The sequence below is a fragment of the Centropristis striata genome, chromosome 10, assembly GCF_030273125.1.
Source record: "Centropristis striata isolate RG_2023a ecotype Rhode Island chromosome 10, C.striata_1.0, whole genome shotgun sequence".
Lineage (NCBI taxonomy): Eukaryota > Metazoa > Chordata > Actinopteri > Perciformes > Serranidae > Centropristis > Centropristis striata.
Genome location: NC_081526.1, coordinates 22,415,818 through 22,443,803, shown reverse-complemented (window position 1 = coordinate 22,443,803; position 27,986 = coordinate 22,415,818). Strand labels below are relative to the sequence as shown.

General features: G+C 39.8%; 1 protein-coding gene across 1 annotated transcript; it reads left to right on the top strand.

Moving 5' to 3' along the window:
• Nucleotides 1-247: 247 nt before the first annotated feature.
• Nucleotides 248-27,912, top strand: si:dkey-219c10.4 (high affinity cGMP-specific 3',5'-cyclic phosphodiesterase 9A). Its single transcript, XM_059343272.1, has 14 exons — nt 248-359; nt 3,805-3,966; nt 4,059-4,110; nt 5,062-5,164; nt 5,746-5,888; nt 5,988-6,047; nt 7,622-7,799; nt 10,087-10,209; nt 11,689-11,781; nt 11,862-11,929; nt 12,062-12,164; nt 17,014-17,118; nt 27,110-27,256; nt 27,404-27,912. The coding sequence occupies exons 1-14, from the start codon at nt 272-274 to the stop codon at nt 27,599-27,601; spliced, it is 1,623 nt and encodes a 540-aa protein (XP_059199255.1). The 5' UTR covers nt 248-271; the 3' UTR covers nt 27,602-27,912.
• Nucleotides 27,913-27,986: the final 74 nt, after the last annotated feature.

Sequence of the window (27,986 nt, the reverse complement as noted above, 5' to 3'; positions counted from 1 at the left end):
GTATTGACCTTTTTGAATTGAGCACAAATAAATATAAAAATTAAAACCCAAATGCAAGAGAAAAAAAAGCACATGCACACACAAAAAAGTAAACTGTTGGATATTTTGAATTAGGCCTATGCCTTCTGTCTTTAAGACAAGTGGAAAGACAGAAAGAGAAGGAGGAGCAGAGGAGGAGGTGGAGAGGATGAAAACAAGGGGGTGGAGTGTAAAATAACTAGATAGAGATCGGCAGTGCACACAGTAACATCAGTGGCTCTGAATTCATAACATGGCAACAAAAATCATCTACTTCACAATGAATGGGAGACCAGAGCAGGCTGAGTTTCCTGTGGATTGCCCTGCACAGGATTTAAAAGGTGGGGTTCAAAATGATCTTACTATTTAAAGTTAACTTATTTATATCAGGAAAGTATTTTAAGGTATGTCTGAGTGCATACACACACATCCACATGTTAAATTATAGCATTAAAAATAATACCAACATCTGTAACTTGATCTATTTTTATCATACACTGTAAGAAAAGTATATTGATTTTACGGTGAAAAACTGCTAAACCATGACAGTAAAAGACCATAAAATGATAAATGGGTTAATTCAGTTTCAGTAACAATGAAACACCATAAATGTATATGTCAGCCAAAACAGTATTTTTTTTACAATGAAAAAAAAAAATACTCTACTGTAAAAAATACTCTGGCACCGTGTTTGTAACAAAACTATACTCTATATGTAATATCTAATGGTAACATCTTTAATTCATGCAGCATTTATAAAATATTTTCTTGTCAATGATATGGCAAAACTTTCTATTTTTAAAGTAAAATATGGAATAAAATGGCAATCTTAAATGGGAAATCAACAGTGCCAATATCTTTTTAACGTAATATTACAAAAAGTTGCAACGTATTTATTACAGTAAAGTTCTGGCAATCACAGCTGCCGGTTTTTAACCATAAAAACAACAGGGTTTTCTTTTACAGTGTAATGTACATTTACAAATTCTCCTATGTTTACTATAATTTCACTTTATGATGTGTTATTATAGACTCTGAATTTGAGCTTTTTTGCAAACCAAACAAACAGTCTTGAAAAGAGAATTGATCAAATACACAATGATTTTATCTGCGTGTCTAACGACTGACTGTGCAAGTGTTAGGGGGTTGTCTGATACAGCTGCCACTGACAGCTCTTCACTCATCACATCGGCGAGAGGCTTTGTCTACTGTAGCCCTGGCTCACATGGTCTTTTTTAACCCTCAATAGGGCACTCATTGAAATACTTGCAAATTCCAAATTTCAACCCAAGAGAATATTGTAGGATATTATATACAGCCAGAATGTGGACTGTGCAATGTGTAAAAAAAGATACAGACCCGGGGGAGAGGCGTAATATTTTGAGATATAAATTTACGAGATTAAAGTGGCAAATCTAGGAGCTGTGTTGTCGGGAGCAATAGCTCCTGTTAGGGTCTCCCAAGGCAAAATGGTCCCAGGGGAGGGGCCAGACCAGGGGCGAGTCTAGGGTCAGAGCTTTAGGGCTGCTGAGCACCCATTGAGCCCCGCTGCCACCACTCACCCTCAATCAACAGTCATTAGAATTGATTAGATTGAACTTTATTGTCACTGAACAAAGTAACAGTTACTTGGACAACAAAATGCAAAATATAGGCCATCTTCCTACATTTTTAGTTATTTTGTGTCTTTTTTTGGTCATTTTGTGTATTTTTTAGTTATTTTGTGTCTTTTTTTGTGTCTTGTTTTGGTCATTTTGTGTATTTTTTAGTTATTTTGTGTCTTTTTTCTGGTAATTTTGTGTCTTTTTTAGTTATGTTGTGCCTTTTTTTGGTCATTTCGTGTCTTTTTTGTAATTTTGTGTCTTTTTTCTGGTCATTTTGTGTCTTTTTTTGTTCATTTTGTGTCCTTTTTAGTTATTTTGTGTCTTTTCTGTTCATTTTGTGTCTTTTTTAGTAATTTTGTGTCTTTTTTTAGTTATTTTGTGTCTTTTTTTAGTAATTTTGTGTCTTTTTTTAGTTATTTTGTCTTTTTTCTGTCATTTTGTGTCTTTTTTTCCTGTCATTTTGTGTCTTTTTTGTGACATTTTGTGTCTTTTTTAGTAATTGTGTGTCTTTTTTGTGACATTTTGTGTCTTTTTTTTTTAGTTATTTTGTCTTTTTTTGGTCATTTTGTGCCCTTTTTAGTAATTTTGTGTCTTTTTTTGGTCATTTTGTGTCTTTTTTTTTTGTAATTTTGTGTCTTTTTAAAAGTAATTTAATTTTTTTCTGTCATTTTGTGTCTTTTTTTGTTTGTTGGAATTTTGTGTCTTTTTTTGGTCATTTTGATACTGCCTCCAGTGGCACCCAGGTAATTCGAGTTTGAGACCCATGCTCTAAAGTAACGACAAACTTTAACAACAGAGACACAAGTACGCACTTCACAGGTACGCAGTTAATGTGTCGCACTGCTCCTTTTGTTTAATAAACGGACAGTTCCAGTTTGACTGTAGCTGCGCTAATGGCGCTAACGAAGCTAACCAAACTAACTGGAAAACGGTGCCAGGACTTGCCGATATGGTATCGGAATCGGAACAACTCCAGGTAAAAGGAAAGTATGAGACAGAGCTTTGGAGCAACTTAGTTGATTAACAACACTACAACTAAAGGATTCTCGCTCTGCGTCTGTGTCTCGGTCGGTCAGCGGAGCGGTGCAGCCAGGAGAGGGAGCGGGTGAGAGGAGGATGATACCATTTGCGAAGCGGGGGTGTTTTCATTTTCATCCTTTACATATACATTTAAACTACAAACTACGTAGTTTGTTTTGGAGAACATTTAAGTTTTTCAAAGACGAACAAAATTTTTAGAATAACAACATTTCTTACTCCAAGTTTTAGGGGTGCTGATACTCATAAGCCCCGGCTGAGCGCCGCTGTGTTGGAGTTCTCCCCGACTGCAAGTCGCAAGGAGGCAACAACAGTCAGAGGCAGTCTCTGAGAACAATTTGATTTGATTTTGTGTGGTTCATTCATTCATTCATTTAATCTGTTTTTGATTAATTTATGGGAAATGGTAAAAGTCTATTTATGTAATAAATAAAAAAACGTGTCAGTATGATTTCAAAAATTAGACTAGTAATTGTGCTGATGAATACTGGGGTGATGATGATGATGATGATGATGACTTCATTATTAAGAATGAATATTTTTGCCACTTTGCTTGGACTCAATTTTGCAGGGATCCATTGCGCTTTATATATGTTCATAAATAATGCCAACCTGATGCCAACACTCGAACCATTCCCTGAACCAGCGAGGCTTCAAATGTCATCAGTGACGTCACTCGCCCTTAAAGGAACAAGTCTCGATACGCGCTTCATAAAAGACTTCCTGGATTTCACGACACACGCTCCAAAGCCTCGGCACAGTCCGTCCCATCACTAATTTCTGAGGGTTGCCGGATTCTTGTAGAGAAAAAATGATAAAACAACATATACATAAATAAAACAGCTTATTATAGCCTTGAGTGTATTTTTTTATACTACATCACCTGCACTAGTGATATAATACTCTTTAGAATATATTTTATTGAGTGTTTTTGTGAGAGTCAAAGTTGGCATGCAAGGTGCTGTTCCTGCAGGTCAGTGGGAGACAAAAACCCTCAGTCTAATGGGACTGTATGCAGTCCCATTAGACTGAGGGTTTTTGTCAGCTCAAAAGTTGCACACCACTTGCTTTTCCGTAGCAGTTGAAGAAAACTGGAAAATAACTTCTCAGGGCAAAGTGTGAAACAAACAATTGTACTTTTCAGATCTGTTCCGCGCTGCAGCTGAAGCAGGGCCCCATGACATCCTGAAGCTGTACAACCCCAGAGGAAACATCATCAACATCTCCCTGAACCTGGAGCCCAACAGCCCAAACTCCTGCTACAAGCTAGAGGTGGTGGCTGCAGACTGCAACAGTGAGCCATTAGGTATCTTTAACTTTGCATTATGGGAAATGCAGGGCTTCAGTTTACTTAGAAATTGTTGACAGTCTCCCTCTCTTCCTGAAATTTAATTTCAGGTGCGGAGCTTGCAGGTGCACTTGGATTTGACCTCTCCGCTATGGAGAAAAGGTAGGCACACATCAGAAACAAGACATATTTCAAGATATTCTTGACCAGAAATATATTTCATATTAGGGCTGCACGATTATGGCCAAAATGATAATCACGATTATTTTGATCAATATTCTAATCACGATTATTAATCACGATTATTCATCATGTTAGGGAAAACATCTGTATTTTTATTGCACTACTTTTAAACAAACAATAGGAACAGTTTTTAGTGTGTGTACAGAGTGTCTGGTGCTTGTTGTAAACAAACAGAGATCGCTAAGTGAACACCTCCTGCAGCAGCAGCACATACACGCTGTACTGCTACAGAGCTAACTGTTTGCCTGTTAGCAATTTGCAGACTGGACGCTAAGGGGTTTACATCCCCTCTGGCTCTGCAGCTGGGAGAGACTGCTGCAGGAGGACTGTGCCGCTTCGAGCCTGAGCTGAGAGGCTTGTTAAGAAGAGTAAGAACGAGTCTCCAAAAGTCTCCAATAACAGCAGAAAAAGTCGCTGGATTTGTTTGTCACTAAGGGGGTCTGAAAAGTTGCTAAATATAGCAACAAAGTCGCTAAGTTGGCAACACTGCTTTGCCAGCTTTTACAAATGGCGCTGAGTACTACGTCACATCCTGCTTTGTGTTCTATCCAAACAGCAACCAGGCTTTTTTCACGGGAGAAAAATGGCCCCGCCCCCTGGTGGTTGGTGGGCTACTGATGTAGAAAGTGCTTAATTAGATATGCAGGAGAGCCACATTTTAAAAAGGAAATATCACCGACGACCTGGTTAATTTAATCGTGGCGGCCAAAGTCGTAATCACGATTAAAATTTGATTAATTGTGCAGCCCTATTTCATATTTACTGTGAAAGGAGAAAAATGTTTTTTGTCATGGATCTGGATGCATTATAATTGAGACTTTGAACAGCACAGATGAAAGATATAGATGTGTAATGAGTGTATGATCTCAGACTGCAGGGCCTGGAGAAGAAAATCCTGTTTGAGGCTGGTGAGACTCCTGCAGTTGTGTATGAAATGAAGAAACAGGTGGATTCATTCCGGGACAAACTAGAGGTACGGACAAAGTGCTGTGCTCTACTCTAAAGCTATTTGGGGAATTTAATGGGTAAACTTATTGATATGATGATACAATGAATGGATTGGACGGATTACTGAATGGGCCTATCAGGCATGACTACAATGACACACAGAACAACAACAAACACAAAATGACTGGAAAGAGACCCCAAATGTCTACAAAGAGACACAAAACAAAAAGGGACACTTCACACTTTGAATAGCTTAAAAAATTGGATTATTGGTTTGTCTGTTTCTTTGTTCTTTGTTAATTTGTTTTTCTGCAGAAATATGAAAAACCTATTGGCCCAATTATGATGTATAAGGGATTTTGGAGTTGATTTTAGTCATGGAGTTTTTCTACTGTTCAACGTTGTGAGATAAGTCATGGCCTTTGTGTTGGTCTGAGGTCTTCAAGTGCCCCTTTAGTTCATTGTTTGCCACAAACTCTGCTTATCAACCTTGTTTCCATCATGAGCAGGCAGCTTTAGCATCCTGTCCTATTTGTTGAAATCTCAGAGATTTGATATGATGTTTTTTAACCTCGGCTGACTGGATTTATCCCCATCTCTTTTCAGAGTGTAGAGCACCTGAGCTGGCTTGGATTGTTTAAAGACTTGTCAGAGGGAACACACAAACCCTCCCCATTCTACCACAAGAGAACCCTGCATAAAACCAGGAAGGAGTGTGAGCATGTACGGGAAAAGTTTCTTCAAATGAGGCACGTGCACATGCAAAACTCACTAAAAAACTACTGCCTTCATATATTGCATGCTTTAATTACTAATAAGCATTCATGCTTATGTTGTCACCATTGCAGCTCCCTGGAGGTATCAGAAGAAGTGAGGCAGTACTTAAAGACGCCAACCTTTGATAACTGGTAAGTTTCCACTTGGCCAATATGAATCTGGAGATGTTTTATAGGGGACATATTGTACTTATTTTCAAATTAATACTTGTATTTTGGATTTACATGCAGTTACAACTATTGAAATGTAACATACTTTATTAGTTACATAAAGGGAAAAAACAGGTTGTTCCTTTTTAGTTTGGAGGACAAGGAACATAGAATGAAATCTAATAAATGCATTAAAAGACACAGATAACTTCAACAGACAAGGGGGGTTATTATGCTCAGTTTCAATTACATACTTGTATTTTGGGTTTCAAGCACAACATTGTAAAGGCTGTTTACATGAGTTAACGTTCAGAAAACACATTTTTTCCCCAAATCCCTGTGTTCACTTGCTGTTTGAAACACCCAGTTTTAGTGCCTGTCACTTTAAGGCAACCTTTTTTTTTTAGCTTTTAGCTTTTTAAAAAAAGCTTTTTTAAAGACACAGTTTCTGAATATGGGCTGTGAGCATTTCTCTGTGGATTAAGTGTTTTGATCATTTCACAGTATTTATAACACATAGTCCCCCTTTATAAAAGAAAACATGGAAATCTCACTCTTACAATATGGGCATTTGTTGTCACCTGCAGCATTAGTCTTCATCACCATGGTGTGCTGTGTGTCAGTGCACCTGTTACCTCAGTGTGCCGGCTGATGTGCTTCTGAAGAGGACAGGAGACATCAGCCTTTTCTTCTGATCAACACACTCATCTCAATATGAGTAGGACTGCAGAGGGCTCACCAATCAAAAGGTCTTCATAAAAGGCTTACTCAACAAACCATGTTTGAAGGGGCCTTCAAGGGCAGGAAGTGCATTCTCTATTCAGCCAGGCTTTGTTGTGATTTCATTTGCCCAAAAGCTTTTAAAGCGAACACACAATGGGTTCATGTGGTTATGCACAGGCTACAGAATAACAAGTGACGCTTGGGGCATCACATCCATGCTTCCTGCTAAGTGGGCGTCGGTGTATTAATCAGGCTGGTGTTATACAACATTTTTGTTGTTGTAAACAAATCCTATGAAACAACCAAAACCAACAGAAATAAAAAAATATAAAATAAAATAGATCAAAATGTACCATTATTTTTTCAAATCTCAGCAGTTTCTTGAAACAGTAAAATGCTGGTTTTGGTGTTAGCATTACTCATACAGGAGCACATTTTTTGAGGACTAGCTGCGGATTTATTACGCATTCAGTGTGCGTGAACTATTTCCTACAGTAGAACAGTGTATGTGGGAGTTAAAATGTACTGTGTATGTGTGTTCTTGGTAATGAAGGGTCATGTTACCCACTGTTAGACCTGCATGGCTAATTAATGAGTTTTTAAATGCATTTGGATAACAATGGATCTCTGTGGCAGAGATGAACGAGATGCATCAGACTGGATAGACAATACTTGCTATAAATATAGTATATTACCAGTTATCTCCATTTAATAATTTAATTTTTTTAGCAACACAGATCTTATGCTGTTGAGACTAAAATAAAATATGTTTTTGTTTTATAATCAGCATTAATATTTGTGTAATATTTGATGTATGTTGTGTGTGTATACAGGCAGTGGGAGGATGCAGAGATCATGGTGCTCCTGCAGGTCATGTACACAGATTTAGATTTCATAGCGGCCTTCAACATTGAGCCTGAAGTGCTACAGCAGTTCCTGTTTGAGGTCTATCGAAGATACAACAACATCCCATTCCACAACTTCAAACACTGCTTCTGTGTTACCCAGATGGTGAGTGTGTGTGTGTTAGGGACGTTTTATATGGGCAAATCACGAAGAGCCCAATGGTGTTTGTAATCCTGGAAAGGTGCAATTATGTCATCACATTGACTCCTAATTGGTGAAGGACATCTGGCCCTCAGGATGGAGAAGGGACTGAAATCAGTGGACAGCTCAGCAGGTTAGGTCAGGGGTCGGCAACCTTTACGTAATAAAGAGCCATTGTTGGCCAAAAAAAAGAGAAAAATATCGTAATGGAGCCACATACCTTATTTTGAGCCTCACTATGAAGATGAAACAGCCTACTAAGTCTAAATGAACCTACCCAGAATACTAATAGGTCATAATGTACTGAATATACTTAAGATGAATAGCAAGATATCTTTCAAGGACCATTTCAGAATGCACTATTTAAATTTGTGAGTAGGGAATAGACTGTATGAATGTAATAATGAATGTAATACTTGTGAATATAATAACTTATTTGAATAATTTCTGATGATTCTGATGTCTACAATGTTTCATTTTTTCTACATTATCATTGTTAAGTGATTTATTTATTTTTTTGGACCCCAGGAAGACTAGCTCTTATTGTTAACAACTAACAATAAACAATAATGAGCATTTATTGGTATGATTTTGTCAGAATGCAGCCCGAGGACCAAGGTGCAAATGAGAGGCTGGACACCAAAAATATCTCAGGAGATTTGGAATTGAAAGAGAAACTCAAAACTAGGCTTGATGTTGGCAAAATTCAGAGGTTAAGATGCAGAGCCTTAGACTTTATTACTCTATGGTGCACATTTTAGTTGACTAAAATGTAAAAATAACGAATAACGGATGCCGTATATAAGCAACACATTTTTATTATTCAGAAAAACAAATTGCTTTGGGCCTTTTTTTTTGTCGCAGCCACAGGGAGCCACTGCAGACGGCCTGAAGAGCCACATGTGGCTCCTGAGCCACAGGTTGCCGACCCCTGGGTTAAGTAGTTACCTTAGCACATCCATGTAGGAGTTCACTTGATGATTTAGATTGTTGCCTCCAACACTTCTTAGAAAAGCTGATGTATAAAGGTATTAATAATTTGAACCTGCATTAATTAATATACTTTATATAATCAAATAATATCCCTAATATGGCTGGCAATGGTTGGCTTATCCAGTTATTATTCAGAGGTCCCGCTGGCAAACTCCACTGTTTGCGGCGTAACAGGTTCAATTGTAGAAATATACTGGAGATATCATATGAAACTAGAAAATCTAAAGTATCATGTCAGGAAATCATGTCGGGAAGATGTCAAAAAAAATGCTGCAAAGTTAGGCTATTTTGGTGATTTTCAAACCGGTCATGTGACCGCTGACATCATGCTATCTCACTGAAATAGGCTCGCTGTGTTACAAGTCTCCTCTTTACATACATGCCTACTTATGCTGATAACATGCAGTTTAAGGCAAAAACCATATCGTTTGTCTCATGTAGTGCAAATGTTCCATTTCCGCCTACTGTATGTGTATATTTGTGCACACTGGGGTCCCTAAACAGGCTGAATTACATAAACTGAGTATCACTAGAAAGCTGAGACTTTTGTGGATTCAATGAGCCCAGTTTTCTTCATGTGGGATGATGTTAATCATCAGTAGTAGCCAGGTTATTGCAGTGAGGGCATTTCTTGAGTCTCAACCTCACTTTATAAAAAGAGCTGCTGTGACCTCTAGGATAATCAGAGCCTCATGAAACAGCAAGGATTCTTCTATGTTGTTCCAAAGGTATTGATATAGTGATGTTATACTCTGGAGGGTTTTTATGATCACACAGCTTTCAGATGATGTTCACCACATCTATGTAGCATTTATTGCTGACCTGCTATCTCCCCCTAAACATCTACTGCCCTCAACCACCAATTCTCAAAAATGCTTCTCTTCCGATTTGAACGTAGTTGTATTCATTCTTCTGGTTTAGCGCTAACATTGTACTAGCATAGATCATTGTGTTGTAAACAATGAATGACATTTGATGCAGGAAGTTACCATCTACAACTCAGTTTCCAAAAAAAGTTGGGATGGTGTGTTAAACATGAATAAAAACAGAATGCAAATGCAGAATATATTGTGTAGGCCTATTTGGAGCATTTGCTGACTTCTTTTTATAGTGATAATATGTTAATATTGTGTTTACAGCTTGTTCCACTGCCCCCTACTGGACTAAAAAAATAAAGCAGTTTTCATGTTTTCTTAAGAGCATAGGGCAGCTATTCCACATTATCGACATTCTGCATTTACTTATTATGTCTGAGCAGATGTATGGTTTGATTTGGCTGACTGACCTGAAGAGAAAGATGGACAGCATTGACCTGCTGATCATGCTGACCTCTGCAGTCTGCCACGATCTCGACCACACAGGGTACAACAATGCCTATCAGGTATGTGAAATCTCCTCTTTGTGCTTCTGAAGACAGTGTGCTATCGCGAAATTGCATTCTCGTGTCTTTGCAATGTAACTGAAGCGGTTGTTGATGATTTGCGAATCCTACTGGCTGGAGGAGTGAGGAGAAAGCAGTTAACAATCAATGTAACAGGTTTAAAAGAACTTGTGAATCACCCTAACCAAGAGAGGAGATCTTGGTTGAGAGCCGCAGCCATATTTGGGTCTTTTTGCGACCTGTGCATGTGCAGAACAGATCCAGAGCCAGAACGATACATCATCAGCTAATGCTAGTGCTAGTGCAAGAGGCAATCATTCTTCTTCTTCATCTTTTAGTCCAACTGAACACTGAATAAGACATTTTTAGCGACCAAAATGTTAAAATAAAATTTGATGAAGTCAAAATGCACAGTGAGGGTCAAAGTTCTAACATGAAACATGATGTGATAGTGACCTGTCAATCGTATGGTAGCCCTGTCCTAAAGTCATACATTGCTTTATCTTCTATTTTACTCTAAATGAGACCATAATTTACATCATGCTGTATTAAAAAAGACTTGAAGCTAGCGACAGAGACAATAAACCTGTTATTAGAATCTATACTATACTGTACTATCTATACTGAGATAATAAATTAAATCAGAAGTAGGTTCATTTTCCTATAGACTTGCATCCAAACTGACTTCTTTTTGCAACCAGTGGCCCTCTGGTGGCCATCAGAAAGAAGTTGAAGGCACTTCTGCCACTTATGAGGCCCTGAAGTTGCTGATTTGTCCAGTATTATGACAGATTAGCAGCAGACATACAGAAACATGACCCAAATGTATTAATTCAGTTTTTTATTCTTGTCCCTTGAGGCTACAGCACCAATGTATGCAGAACTGCTTTAGCATCAGCCTAGTTAACCCTTGGGGTCTATGATCATGCCGTCCTGATCAGATCACGTGAAGTTTAACAAAAAAACCTTCAACATTGACATTCCCAGGTCATGTAAAACCAAAGATATGATAATAAGATAAGATAAAAAAATAATGATAACATGTAATTTTGCACAGTTTGTTTTTGAAGAGTTGCAGCTAACAAGGAAAAAAAATGTTTTTATGGGACTTTTTTGTATATAGTTTTATTATATATATCATATTTGTATCCTATGATTAAATTTTCAAGTTCCAAAACAGTTCATTGAGCATATTTGTAGTTTTTATTGTAGGAAATAGTATAATTTTTCAACTCGGATTTCTTGATTTTTGTGTATTTTTGGGCTCAATATGTTGATAAAGTAGGTTAAATCGAAAAAATAATCGTAAGATCATATAGGTGAAGAAAAAATGGATACCAAATATGGGTATAGTAAACATTTTTTATGTGGTACATGCAGGGCAAAATCAAAAGTATTCAAAAATGGCCAAAATAGGCTCAGACACCAGAGGGTTAATGTAAACCAGACGCTCTAAGCTTATGTCTGACCATCTTTCAGATAAACGCTCGGACTGAACTTGCTCTGCGCTACAATGACATCTCTCCATTGGAGAACCACCATTGTGCAGTAGCTTTTGAGATACTGGAGAAGGTAAGGGTGACAACATGTTTTCTTCAAAACTTTCTGTCCGAGCTGCCTTGAAACGTTTTAGCTGGATTTCTGTTCTGTAGACAGAGAGTAACATCTTCAGGAATTTGTCCATGGATCAATACAAACGGATAAGGGAAGGCATCATCAAGTGAGATCTTATTTCTTATAATCTTAGTGTGCACATTTCCTTATTAGTTAGTGCAACAGCATAAATAGCAGGATGGAGGAGGTCACAAGAACAGAATTTGATGGTATGATTTTTATTCTGTCGTAATTGCAGATGTATTCTGGCCACTGATATGACAAGACACAATGAGATTCTCAACAAGTTCAAGTCAATCCTGCCAGTTTTTGACTTCACCAACAAGGACCACAAAGACGTGGTAAGAGGACAGCAATCAGGACACTGCAGCAATATGATTAAAGTGAAGATGCATTCAGAAATTCATGTAGCTTCATGCTTGGCTACTATTTTTTGCATGAAATAGATTTTTTTAAATTGTAATAAGATATATATGAAAAAGGACATGTTTTAATTCTATTACTTATTACTAATTGTTGTGTCCTATGGTACAACAGTTTCTTTGAAACTGTCATGGTTCACGAGAACTGGACCTATGATGCAGACAAACAGGACACAAAAATAGTTTTTAATGAAAATAAAAAAGTCTTTAATGATAGTGATTGTGGCTTGGCAGGACCTGGAGCAGGGCAGAGGTGGTTGTTTATGTCCAGGGGGGAGAAGGCACAGGCAGGAAATGAAAAAAGAGAATGCAGTCAGGATTAGCAGTGAAAAAAAATTGTAGCAATTCAAAAACTACAGAGCCAAAGAACATCACACTACCACAGAGGTAAGCTGACAATCTGGCGATGAGTGGTGAACTGAACCAGGGAAGAGTGGAAGTGGCTGATTGTTGGCAGGTGGCTTGATTGAAGATGGTGTGCAGGTGTGCAGGTAAGTGGTAAACTCTAGGGGCTTCATTTCTAAACGCTGCATACGCACAAAAACATTGCGTTCAATGTTTTTCCCGCACACGGCACATGTATGAAAAGTGAACTTACCGTGAGAATGTGCGGACCACTGCGCATTCTTTTGAGGTGCCGTGAGAATGGCTCTCATTTATCAAACAAGCGTAGAAACGAGCGCAGATCTTAGTGTATATTTTATGACAGGGTTCACGTGTAATTTATCAATCGATCGTATCCCGCCAATCACAGCATGAGAATGATCGTCTGTTGATATATGTGGCGGCAGAAAACAAAAATAATTAAATACCACGCCCTAATATATACGCGATTCAGGTGGCTCACCTAGAGAGTTTACGACACAGAAGGATGCAATACGGCCAAAAAAAAGGGCAGTGAAAATGCGCAGTGATGGAGGTTTATGAAATAAAAGTACTTTTCACTTCACTAGTCACCAAACTTGTTTGAGTTTAAAACTATATTTGGAGCTCGGACTTAAATGTTTGCAGTTTTTTGGTTGCAGCCAGGAGATAAACAATGTTTTAAAGAAAGTTTTAATCCCAAAAGAAGAGGAATTTCTCAGAGTCAGAAAGTGAAACACTGATGTCCAACAGCTGCAACAAAACAAACTGGTTTTGTTTGGCAGCATAAAAAGTGAAAAGGAAGGAAATCAGTGGTGCTGTCAGCAGAATAGCAGTGGACCATTCAACTCCTGGGGCCTCATTTATCAACCATGCATATGCACAGATGTGTGCGTAATGAATGCGTAACAACATTCCCACACAAAGTATGGAATTTATCAACTTGTACCTGTGCTTACGAACATGTGTAAATTTAAGCACAGCTCTGATCATGTGTACACAAAAAATCTAGTGGTAGAACAGTGAAACTACAAATAGAACCCATTAAAGGAGTCACGGTGTTCAGCAATCTCAAAATTCACACGTTCCCTGTTTCCTCTTATTAATAAAAATTCTCAATTAGTCATTTAGCAGACATTTTGAATGATTGATGTGACTATAGCTATAAAAGACAGCTGTGACAGGACAACCTGAAAAGAAAATCTGAAATACAAGTAGGCTACAATGGCTTATCTGGCTCTATTGGAGGATTTGTAGAACGGTGCGCAGCGCAGGGAGCGCGTTTTCAAAGAGCGTGCTGATCTGTTCAGTGAGAGCACAGAGTGGCTTCTCAGCAGGTACCGCTTCCCAAAAAACATATTGATGGGTTTATGCCGTGATTTACAACCTATGTTGGAGCGAGAAACAAAACGCACTAAAGCCATCCCAGTGCACATCCAGCTCCTGTCCACCCTGGGATTTTTGGCCACTGGAACATTTCAGCAAGAGATTGGAGACATATGGGGCATTTCGCAGCCGACACTAAGCAGACTCATGCCGGCAGTGTTGGATGCAATAATTTCTCTGGCCCCAATTTACATCCAGTTCCCATACAGACAACACCAACAAGCCGTAATTAAACGAGGATTTCACGGCATCGCCGGAATCCCAAACATAATTGGAGCCATAGATTGCACCCACATCGCAATAAAAGCACCATCACACAATGAATTCAGCTATGTGAACAGGAAAGGGTTTCATTCAATAAATGCACAAATAATCGCTGTTAAGCGTTGTTGCCCGGAGGCCTGGAGGAACGCACCACTCATTCATTCTGTGGAACAGCTCTGTCGGTGTGCACCTCCAAGCAGGAGCTGTTGAGGATGGCTGGCTTATTGGTGAATGTTAAAACATTTCAAAATTATTTTCTGGGCTTCGTATGGTTTATTAAAACATCTATATAGGTGATCGGGGATATCCACTAAAGCCGTGGCTGATGACCCCCGTAGCCAACCCGAGGACCCCGCAGGAGCAGCACTACAACCGGGCCCATGCGCGCTCAAGAACTGTTGTTGAACGCACAATAGGCCTGCTTAAAGCCCGATGGCTGTGCCTGTCCGGCGCGGGGGGGACATTTCAGTATACGCCTCATAAAGTCTGCCACATCATCTTGGCTTGCTGTGCTTCACAACTTAGCCATCAGACAAGGAACCCCCCAGAGCAGACAAGCCCATGCCCAACGCAGAGCTTTTCCCACCCCCTAGTGCCGCTGCCATTCAAACAAGAGAGAGGATCATACAGACATTTTAGGTAAATCTGCCTGTTAGTCGAACTTTGAAAAATGAAAAATTCAAGATCAAAAGCGTGCATGGAAAAATAAACATCATTCAACATTTTAAAGTTTATTTATTTAACATTTGCAATGCGCATGCATCGATCTGTTTCAGTGACTCGTTTATTTGCAGTAATGTATTTGAGATGTTTGTCAGCTGATCCTTTATCTCGTTTATGGAATTTGTGGTGTACCCGCTGCTCCTGTTCTGCCAACTCCCCCAGCTCCTCCACCGCCTCCGACTTCTGAGGGCAGACGGGACTGGCTTGAGTTTCTGAGTTATTGAAGAAACATCACATTATTGTCACGTTTATTTTCATTAAAATTCACAAATTAAACTGTCTAAATAAATGTTTATGAAACACCTCAGCCCAGCGTTTTATTTTACCTGCAGTGTGACTAGTGGATGGTACAGCCGGTTGTGTTAAGAGAGCGTCTGTATCTCCATCAGGAATAATACCACATAGTGGTGTGTCTCCGATGATGCTGGCAATACTGGTGTCCATGGGTGACAGCTGGGTTGTTGCTGCTTGTCCTCCTACGGTTGCAGATATTTCCTGTCTGTGGGCTGTGACGCGTTTTTTGGCAGGTAGCATTTTTTCTTTTATTGGTCACACCGGCATCAAGTGTTCCAAACAATACATTTTGGTTTGTTTCAACCTCTCCCACAAGTACCTCAATCTCCATGTCCGTGAAATTCCTCTTCGCCATGATTTTGGTGAGGGGGAAAAAAAATCCATTCACACATTTTTAAAGGGAGTGTCACTGCCATATATGATCAATTGGAGGTGTTTCTGAATGCAAATGACAAGTTAACGACAGTTAAGAACAGGTGGGATTTATCATCAATGATTACTTACAAGTGTGTTTGATAAATACAGATTTTTTTGTACTTACACACATTCTAAATTTCATTCTTACGACAGAATTTAGAACCTTTGGAGGTTGGAATATTTAATATATTTGTGATATATAAAGCCTAATAGCCTATATAATATGCAAATATTATTGTTATTATTATTATGGAGGGATATTACTCACTTATTTACATTTAGTACGAATTCTGTCCCAGTCAGAGGAGCGTGTGTCTGATTGGAAATGTTTCTTTTGGATCAGAACTGCTGGTGAAGGAGACACTGACGCTCCGGTGTCCAGCAGGATTACAGTAAACATTTAATAGCAGAAGACAACAACATTTAATATCCTCGTCTAGAATTCCGTTTAAAGAATTTCACGGTCACAGGGTGTATTTATTTTTAATCAGGTGATAAATGTATCATAGTGATAAATGATGTAGCCTAAACATGCTTTGGTTTATCACCATTAAAAAACAAAACACCACAGAGTTTTATCAGCTCCCGGCATCGATACAATAGTCTAAGATCAATTCTCAGGCTCAGACGTGTGGACTTCACGCTGACTCGAATTTGCATACATGAGCTGAGAGCAGACGTAAGATCTGATCGTACCCTCCACTCACGTCGAAATTGATGAATGTCGAGCCTTGCGTAGAAATGATCGTAAAAAAAAAAGAAATGATCGTACAGCCACTTTACACTCACTTTCTGTCGTACACTTGTTTGATAAATGAAGGCCAGTATGTGTAGTTTGCTTGCAATGTCAACAATGTATTGTGTATAGACAGGTGCCTTGTTTACAAACAGTAACAGGTGCGCACGCAGCCAGGGGGCAAAGCATAGGAAGATATTCAGAAGAATCAGCGGACATGCAGGTGATTTATAGTCATTTGCATGTCATCTGCATATTCATTTTCGGGAGGAGCCGGGGTGTGATTGGTGGCTTGTGGATGTGCGCTCAGTTCCACGCTGATTGGGATGTATCAAGGAAAAGTGTGTTGAACCTGGTGTAGAAACGGTTTGATACATGTAGAGGTGAGTTTGCGTACATACTTTTCTAGTTTACGCCATCTTTCAGTATAGTACACACTCTTAAATACATGAGGCCCCAAGTTTCTTTGAGTCCTCATCATTAGACTGGCTAAAACTGATGGTGTGGTTAAACTCTATACCTCTGTCTCTCATAATTAGTATGTAGTTGTCTACCATCTATTTTTTTTTCCTGTTGTGTTTGCAGCTGATGATGATTCTGATCAAAGTTAGTGACATATCCAATGAGGCGCGTCCTATGGAGGTGGCTGAGCCCTGGTTGGACTGTCTTCTGCAGGAATTCTACAACCAGGTAACTGAGTCCTGTTGTATAAAGACAGTTCATAGTGTAGCAACACCCAGATATTTGTTTCACAACTATAAAGGATTGTTTACATGTTTCCTGAGATGGTGTTTTTATATGCTACAAGACACATTGTGGCTGAAATAAGCAATCAGCACCATAGCTGAGCATTTTGTGCTTGGGACTGCAGCGTACCAATGACAGTCTCAGAAACAAAGATTCTCTCTGACTGTGTTATAGTGGGTGTCATGAACCGGCTCATTATCATGACAAAAACAAGGGAGACCACACATGTATTCGACAGAGAGAGAAAGAGAGAGAGAAAGAGAGATTTTTATTTTTTATTTTTAAAACACCTTTATTTTCCAATAGTTAAGGACTCAACATGACATGATTACCAGATTAGACAGAAAAAAATATAGAAATATATACATATATATATACACACATCCACATATATATACATATACATATATACATATATATATATATATATATATATATATATATACATACATACATACATACATATACATATATACATACATACACACACATATACATACATACGCATATACAAATGTTAATAAAGTCTAAAATAGTCTAAAATCTAAATAACACAGAGTTAAATCTCAGCTCCCCCTCAACAACAGAACACAGAGCTTTGGTGAGACACCACTGAGACACAAACTCATCAATATTCTTCATCAGAGAGTAGAACCTGAAGTCCACTCTCACTCTGGCTTTCACCAGTGCTACAAACATTGGCAGCAGCGCCTCACCAGACACAGTCTCTATTTGATTTTTTTGCTTTTATAAATAGACAGTTTGGCCTGTCCCACAACAAAGTTCAACATTTGCCACTTCTTTGCATTTTCTTTTTTGTAGCCAGCACCAAAAATAAAAGCAGTTTCAGACCAACTTTCACTACAGTTTAAAAACACAGTTTTCAGGGCTTCAAACAGAACTTCTAGTCTTCTACAGTCTAGGAAACAGTGAAAAATGGTTTCTGGTTCTTTACAGAAAGGGCAATTAATGGAAACAGTCGGATTTATCTTAGATACAAAACTGTTAACAGCCAGCGCCCCCTGCAGGATTCTCCACTGCAGGTCAGAGAGAGAGAGAGAGAGAGAGAGAGAGAGAGAGAGAGAGAGAGAGAGAGAGAGAGCTCAGCTCCTCTATATAGCCTAAAGCCTGATTTCCACCGGGTGCGTTACTGCAGCGTCACGTCAGCGTCACGTCAGCGTCACGTACGCCGTTGCAAATAGGTAACACTCTAATCAATGAGAGCATTTCCACCGGGCGCGCTGCGTAACGTTACAGCAGCGTCACGTCAGCGTCTCTACGCGAGCATTAGGTAGGACTTCTATTTCTCCGCGAGACGCTGCCAAATCGCGTGAATCTCAACAGAGCAGATCGCACCAGACAGGAAGTCCGACTCAGAATCAGCGTAAAACACTTCCGCCCCTTTCAAAATAAAACACAATACGCAGTTCATGCAGCCTAAAACTACTTCACATCAACATTATGTTATGACCGGGGCACCAGATCAGCAATCAATCAATCAATCAAAGGGTCTCAGAGGATCAGCGACACGGATGACAAGAGACTGATTGTTGAAGTGGAACATCATACAATCATTTATGACATAACATATTGTTTTAATAAGGATAGATGGTCAGATCAACATATCTTTCACGTCAGAGAAGCAAAGTAAGTTGGTTGTTGTTGTTGTTGTTTACTTTATACACACAGTTTATCCATAGACTAAATAGAGTTTAGAGTTTATCACGGGATCTTGCTGTCTCCCGTATGGTCAGGATTATCGCGTGATTTCGTTATCTCGCGTGTATACGACCGGCTTGCTAAGCTGACGTGACGCTGCTGTAGCGTCCAGTGTGAATTGACACCGGGCAGAAGACGCAGCAAAACCGCGGTGGAGACGTGCTGCTGCTGTAATGCGCCCGGTGGAAATCCCCAGTCAGTGATTCAGACTGGATTCAGGTGTGCTTCTCCAGCCTCCTCCTCCGCAGACTGGAGGAGTGGCCTGACCTGTGGCCCCTCCTACAAAGGAAGACAAATACAACATGCCATACTATTACAATATTTCCACAACATACATTAAATACTTAAATACCCACTCCCCAATATACATCTTATCAGGGCACTTAAGTCAGACTGAAAAACATAATAGTATGGCTACCTTTAATTTTGTTTACATTACCAGTTCGTCACAGCACTCTTCCTACCCCCTTCGCAACATAAGGTCACATTAACCAACAAGCTTTGTAAGCTACTAGAAGGGTCTAGAGGGCATCAGCCAGTATATTTTCCTTGCCCTCCATAAAGGAAAACATCCCAACTGACAAGAGGGCAGAAACAATGGCCACCTCAAATGGCAAAACCTTTGTTTTGTCATTAGCCCCACCATATACAGTTTATGGCTAAAGGCATTCACAAAGTCAAGCAAATTCTGCAGCTGACAAGTTTTGCTGAAACAGCGACATCCCCTTCCAATCTGGGCCAAAAGAAATGCTGCAAGACTCGATGCCAAGTTTCATGAACAGCCCCATGCCCAGCCACACCATCATGGGAGGCTTTCATGACAGACTCTAAATTTCTCAGGCACCACAATCTGCACTATTGGTTTTCCCACACAATCACCCTGTGCAGAACATTTAAGCACCAGCGCACCACTTTGTAAGTTCCCCTCGAGCTGCAGTTTCCATGTCTACCACTGGAGACACCAGATCACACAAAGCAGTCACTGAAGGATCAGTTTCTTGTTCTCTAACAAGATCAATACAAGAGATTGACTTCAAAGGTTCAGGTATGACCCCAACTTTTGCCTCAGCCTTCGAGTGTTGAGCAGGTTCGTCTCTTACCCGACTCATTGCTCGAGTTACTGCATCATCTTGACACAGCTCAGCCTCAGGGTCCACCTCTACCTTCACAGCCTGTGAGACAGCAGGCAGAGGTTCAGGAACCTGGGTGACCTCACTAAGGGGTGGAGCCTCAGCCCAAACTGTGCCTCCTGCCAGGTCATCACCAAGAATTATGTCAACCCCTTCCACAGGTAATGCAGAAAACAGAGGCACTAAACGCAGACTAGTGGCAACCTCAAACAAAGGTGGACCAGGAAACACTTGAGCCCCACGTACTGAACCACCAGGTGCACTTAAGGTCAACCGGCGCTCCTCTAGGTCCAGCCTGAGTCTAGGACGAGCCCCCATTTAGTCATCCAGTCAAACTAATCTAAAATTACACAACTAGATTTTGCAAAACCAATGGATGAGCCCCCATTTTGTCATGAACCGGCTCATGGATCATGACAAAAACAAGGGAGACCACACATGTATTCAAGTCATAAGAAAATAATGTTTATTTGATTAATTGAAAACACAAAGAAATGTAATTATAGTGATGGGTCGGGCAACACCGATGCGTCGGTGCATGTGTGGAGCTCATAGAGCGAAAATCCCTGTCGGTGTGCGTATCGCTTTAAGAAAGTCACGTGACCGAAACAGCAGCAGTATCGCCTGTCAAGGAAACGCGCCAAACCTCTGTTAAAGGAAGCGCATCTGTCAACGGGATGCATCTGCCAAAACAATATCTGATATTTTGCGGTTCATCCTCGAAGTCATCAAGAATTATGGAGCAGCCTCAAGCCAAACGAAAGGTTTCTGCTGTGTGGGACCATTTTGATCTCATATAGGAAAATAAGGTATTTGTTTTAATTTCCTTGTGGTTTCATCATGTTTCTCTCTGAGTTTCCACTTGATATATCTGAAGTCAAATTAATTTCAAAGTGACTCTTAGTTTACTATTCATATTATTTTCTGCAGGTTAAATGTCGCATTTGTAAGACAGAACTTTCATATTTAAACAAGACCACCTCCTCAATGCTAAGGCATTATAGGACTCATTCATGAAAATGAAGTCCAAGATACACCCAGGATAAACTCAGGTATACAGCCATTCTACAACTTACTCACAGTTGCTTTCTTGATAATTAATTCCTATTAATTTACTCTTTACCTCATTTTTACCATCAAGCTTCCAGGAAGCAGATGCTGGATGGGGCTCTCTTGAATTTCATCCTGAAGGACTGCCAGCCCCTCAGTGTTGTGGAAAATGAAGGGTTCAGGGACCTGGTTCAGGTCCTTCAGCCCTCATATGTTTTGCCAACCAGAAAGGTTTGTACTATCCAAAGTAGTAGTTGATATATCCAATTGATTTAATCTTTAATTTAAATATATTGATTTGCTTTTGATTCACTTGGTGTAATTTTCAGACCATCAAACAAATGTTGGCCAAAAAGTATGAGGAACGGGAACGAGTGAAAATGGAAGTACAGCAAGCTGGCAGTCAGTTTAACAGCTGACATGTGGACATCTGTGAACATGGAGGCTTACTTGGCTCTTACCTGTCACTACATTAATGAGAATATGCAGTTGTGTACATCTGTGTTGGGTGTGGAATACTTTCAACAAAGTCACACTGCTGACAATTTGGCCCAAGTCAAAAGGGGCATGATGGAGGACTGGGCCATAACCAATAAAGTAGTGTCTTGTGACCGACGCAGCACCAAACATGATTGCATCCACTAGACAGCTCCAAATTCGGCACTCAATTTGCATTGCACATAGTCTCAATTTAATAGTTAGAAAGTCATGTGACCAGATCCCCACACTTACATCCATCAGACACAAAGCTAGACACATTGTCACATACTTCAGATCAAGCACTACAGCCAAGGAGAAGCTTGCTCAAGTGCAGCAACAGATGGGACGACCAACCCTGAAACTCATCAATGAGGTGCCAACACGCTGGATCAGCACCTATGAAATGCTGAAAAGGCTACATGATGAGAGGGAACCAGTGTGGGTATCTCTGGCCTCTGTAAAAACAGATTTGACTCCACTTACAGCTGATGAGTTCACCATCATAGGAGAAACACTTCTTGTGCTTGCTCCTTTCCATCAAGCTACAGTGGAGTTGTCTGAAGAGAGGCGAGTGTCAGGGTCAAAGGTCATCCCGATGATGAAAATGCTATATCTTGCAGTAGAGCGTAATGCTTCAACCTTGCACACACAGGCAGCCATACACCTACATGAACAAGTGAAGCGTCGAGTCACAGACACTGCTTCCAATCTGGAGTCATTAAGTGTGTTGACCCTAGCAACACTTCTAGACCCCAGATTTAAATCACTCAGGTTCCACAGTTCCTCCAAGTGCAATGAGGCCATCAATAGACTGCGGTCAGAATGTGCGTCTGTAATCAGACGCACAAATGAGCCGCAGCCGGGACCGTCTTCACAACAGCTGTCTGCACCCACTTCAGGCATGTTATTCTGCATTATTTGTTTGTTGTTGTTTGGAAATCATGTACTAAAATGCCAATTCGCTGTTTTTTAGATAACCTTTTGGCAACATCTGGACATTGAAGTGGTTAGACAGAGCAAAAGTGCCACAGCCGATGCCATCCAGGAGGTGCAGAGATACCTGGCAGAGGGTAATATTGCCAGGTCTCAGGATCCAATCAGATACTGGGACATCAAAAGAACCATTATCCAAACCTCTTCCGGCTTTCGTTGCAATTTCTCTGCACTCCAGCCTCATCTGTGCTGTGTGAGCGGGTGTTTTCAACGGCTGGAGAAATTGTCCAAAAAGCACAACAGGCTCAATTTCAAAACGTTGGAAAAACTTGTTTTGAATAAAAATTTGTAAAAAAAAAAAAAATCCCAGTCCACAAGCATCCTCATTCACAACACGTTCACTTAGATTTTCACGTTATGATACATGTTCACATTATTTATTGACTGTATCTAAAAATATCAAAGACATTTTAAATTTAAATGAATATATTAAATAATACAATATAAAATATAATTACTTAAATTATATTATTGTATATACTAGGTCATCAAATCAGTGTCAGTTGAGTCTGTCAACTAGGTTGCCTCTACAGGCAACCTAGTTGACAGACTGAATACTGACACCTGCTGGACCTTTAAAATCCCTACGGATTTTTAAGGTCCAGCAGGTGTCAGTATTCACTCAGTGACACAGTATCGACACAGTATCAATACAGTTTAGCAATGTGTTGAAACGCTTCATGACGCCTCATCTACCCATCACTACTTAATTATGTGAGTCAGTATGTCAGTGGTGAGGTGTGTGCATGCATGCAATGTGGTGAAATGCAGGTGTATAAGCTGAAAGTAACGAACAAACTCAACAAAACCAACTAATCTAGACCAAACCAACTAAAACAAACCAAGGTGGTGGCTGTGGAGGAGAGGGAGATATAACTGAGGCCTCAGCTCCTCTATATAGCCTCAGTGATTGAGACTGGATTCAGGTGTGCTTCTCCAGCCTCTGCAGACTGGAGGAGTGGCCTGACCTGTGGCCCCTCCTACAGGGAAGAGAGAAAGCATGCCACAACACACAGAGGGGGAGGGGGTCATCACAGTGGGATAGAGAGGCTGAGTGGACTGGTTGTAAAGAGGCAGGCATGACAACATCAACAGCCACTGCTCAGCCAGGCGACATGTTCTGCATGTTACATGGGGTATAAAAAATGTTATATAAATATAATATAAATATTATATATTGTTTTTGTTGTTGCTTTATCCGCTGTGCAGTTTATATAGTGGGGCGGATTAGCTCAATATTGTACAACAATCGTTCACTTTGTGATAAAAGCATGAAATTTGGTAGATGTGTTGGTGAATATGTTTCAAACAAATCTGGATATTGGGCCACCTCAAAAGCGCCTCCTAGTGGCCATGGCAGGCATTTGTTATACGAATAAATCAATGATGAATAAAAACTGCCCTTTTAATAATACCAACTGGTGATGAATTGTATATTGTTGGAAAGCCTGATTAGTCACCTTTACAACGAGGTACAGCTTGTAAGGATCGTGCATTCATGGAATGAGCAACGGGGCTAAACGTGTGGGTAGCATCCCCTGTGTAGTGGGGCGGATTAGCTGAATAATCGTTCATTTTGTGATAAAAGCATCAAATTTGGTACACTCATTGCTGAATACATGTTTAATGAATCTGGATATTGGGCCATTGCAAAAAAAATTCTGATGGCTGTGGCGGCCATTTTTAAAAATGGTCATTTAAAAGCGGCCATTTTTAAAAATGGCCGCCGGTGGTTACTGGCGAGGAATGCTTTGCCTACCCTACAGCTGCTGTTTCACGTTTTCAGCACCACAAATATAATTTAGAGACATGTTAAAGTTACAAAAGCTTTATTACAGTCTAATAGAAAAGAACATTAACTTTGTATAACATTTTATTAGGTCTTGATATTCCCATTCACAGGCTACGGCCTCCTCTTTGGCTTGTATTCTTCTGTTGCTCCTTAAAAAGAAAAAATAATTTTCAATATTGTATGACCTGCAACAATAAAAACAAAACACATTTAGACAGAGAAAAAAATCATACATTTTCAAAATTCTACTAGGGTTACTTGTAGCAGGTTACTCTTTCTGGCAAAATCCTTGTACTGAGGTGTGTGACTTAGTCAGGCGGCTTAGCCAAATAAAGGGGACACGCCGGACAAGAGCACCACATTTTTTCCACATACTCTCTATCATTATAGGTTTCAATTTTTAGTAGGAGCCACTTCATCAAGATTGTGGTGATGGCAGCCATATAAAGTCTATGAGAAATGCTATATCTTCCAAGCCACTTAGAAGGTCAATCTTGGTGTCAAAATATACATTTTCTGGGAGTAATTTAAAGCTATTGAGAATATCACTAGATGATTATTTGATCAAATAGATATGTTCATTTTCACTCAGACTGGGCAACTCACTTCAAGTGCTGCAGCAGGGAATCCTGAGTTGAAACTGTTTGGAATCAATATTCACAGGAGAGTGAGGATTAGCTGCCATGTACACTGCTCAAAAAAATCAAGGGTACGCTTTCATCTCATGTCAGATCTTGATCAACAAATTATTTACAGTGAGTCATCCAGTGATATTCTCAATAGCTTTAACCCAGCTTCTTTGACCCAGAAAATGTATATTTTGACACCAAGATTGACCTTCTAAGTGGCTTGGAAGATATATTGGTTCTCATAGACTTATAGCTTATATGGCTGCCGTCTCCTATCTGCAATCTTGATGAAGTGGCTCCAACCAAAAGTTGAAACCTTTGGTGATAGAGAGCATGTGGAAAAATTTTGGTGCTTTTGTCCGGCGTGTCCCTTTCTTCTCAAATTTGGTCCTAAGCCGCCTGACTAACTGTGATGGAGTTATAAAATACATTTAAAAAAAGAAAAAAAGAACCACATGGGCAAAGGAGACATTACATATAGTGTGTGTGTGTGTGTGTGTGCCTGTGTGTGTGTGTGTGTGTGTGTGCAGAGAGGCATGTCCACATTCCACAGGACATAATTTAACAGTGTCTTATTAAGCTTTCACACCCAACAGCCACTGATACATGTTCCAAGCTAACTAGCTAGCTTAAGTACCTATTTTTGCTATCTTGCTGATTTACTTTTCCGCCAAGGCCCATGATGATTGTTTTTCTCTTTAGCCTTTATGATGTTCATAGCATATTTTATTCATAATTATAACAGGTGAAATAAAATATTGAGACATACCTTGATGGACAGTTCACTGCACTGCTTGTCCCAGGAAGCAAATGCTAGCTAGCTCATTTGCTAGCTAGCTCGATGGCTAGCCCGATTGTGGTGGGGCAGGAAAAATAACTGAAAGAGTGTCTAACTGGATTTTTGTTAATTTAATATGTGTATTTACATTTTTTAATTTACGTTTGTATATTTAGTTTAAATTTTTTAAATATTTTAAGAAATAATTTAAATATTTTTTGTAATTTTAAAGAAGAAAATGACTGCTATGGCCACTAGGGGGCGAATTTGCGATGGCCTAATATGCAGATTTGTTTGAAACATATCCACCAACACATCCACCAAATTGTGTGCTTCTATCACAAAATAAACAATTCTTGTGATTTATTGAGCTAATCCGCCCCACAGGGATGCACATTTTTGGGGGTTGCTACCCACACGTTTAGCCCCGTTGCTCATTCCATGAATGCACGATCCTTACAAGCTGTACCTCGTTGTAAAGGTGACTAATCAGGCTTTCCAACAATATACAATTCATCACCAGTTGGTATTATTAAAAGGGCAGTTTTTATTCATCATTGATTTATTTGTATAACAAATGCCTGCCACGGCCACTAGGGGGCGCTTTTGAGGTGGCCCAATATCCAGATTTCTTCGAAACATATTCACCAACACATCTACCAAATTTCATGCTTTTATCACAAAGTGAACGATTGTTCAGCTAATCCGCCCCACTAATATTGTTTGGACTGCTCCATGTTTTCTGATTTGGTGATGTTTTATTCTGCTGTTGATTCTAGTTGTATATCACAAACTTCAAGCATCGGGCATTATGAATATAAGAGAGAGAGAGAGATCTCCACTATGTTGTTAAAAATAGTAGCTCCTTAATATCATGTCACATTGCTATACCTTAGCCTTTACTGAAATAAAAGCCCCTAACTGGGGATTTCCACTGGGTTGCGGAACGGCTTTGCTCCGTCCTCTGCCCGGCGTTAATTCCCACCGGGTGCTGCCTCAATTTGCCATTGAGCGAGTGAAGTCAAAAGTGAATTACGGGGGCGTTCCCGGTTGCACACCTGGTAGAGCGCATATCAAAGAGGCTCAGTCCTCGTAAGCGGGCGGCCCGGGTTCGAATCCGACTCGGAGCCCTTTCCCGCATGTCTTCCCCTCTGTCTCCCCCTTTCACTCTCAATATCTCTCCTGTCAATAAAGCTACAAAATGCCCAAAAAATATCTTAAAAAAAAAAAAAAAAAGTGGATTACGCCCTGCTGTTGAAAAAAGGGTATCATGATTCACTTAAAAAAGAAGACATTATCAAAAGCCAGCCCAACATGTCATTACCCGTCATTAATTCCAGCTGTGTGGTCTATCTGCCCTCAGAGTGATGTGGAGAAGTTAGAGGGTCTTCCAGTCACTCCCTTCATGGATCGAGACAAAGTAACAAAGCCATCATCTCAAACAGGCTTCATCAGATTTGTCCTTTTGCCTCTTTTCATCGAGCTGGCTAACCTCTTCCCCTGCTTGGAGGTAATTAATATTTAAAGGATTTTTAAATATCCAGAAAATGTACCTAAACCTATAATTTTGCTGTGAAACTCACTTAGTAACTCAAATGTTGGGGGATAGTTTGCTCACTTGGGGTGCAATTTTAACAATTCTTCATTTATCCTGTAGCAACATATCATTGACCCAGTACGGAAGGCTCTTGATTACTACACAGAGATGGAGAAAGCATTGGAGAGGAAGAAACAGAACCGGGCTCAGAGTGAGAATGCAGCCAAAAGTAAGGTGACAAATGTGGACACACAGAGCACAGCTGAGAGCCACACAAATGCAGCGGGACCTGAATACTCGAAACCAGACGCTCACTGACCTATGAAAGCATCTATCGGAGGCATCTTATCTAAAGACTGTAACATTTTGGATTAATTGAAATATGTTTGAACCATCTAAATGTGCACTTTTACTTGTTTATCTACTGGGCTACGCACAAGTTCTCATCAGATTGTTTGGTAGTGTCGGTGTATGCAGCAATAAATGTTATGTCATGAGGCAGAACTTAATTATTTCAAATTCCCAACACTTTCTATGAAGGCCGTGTCTAAAATGCATTATAAACATACTTATCATGAGTTACAATCTGCTCATAGAACTCAGTAATTATAGTAATAAGCACTCACAAATATTCATAATGCTTTATAACAATACTCACTCATGATGCATTATGAAGCATTTTGAGTATGTTAGGTCAACTATC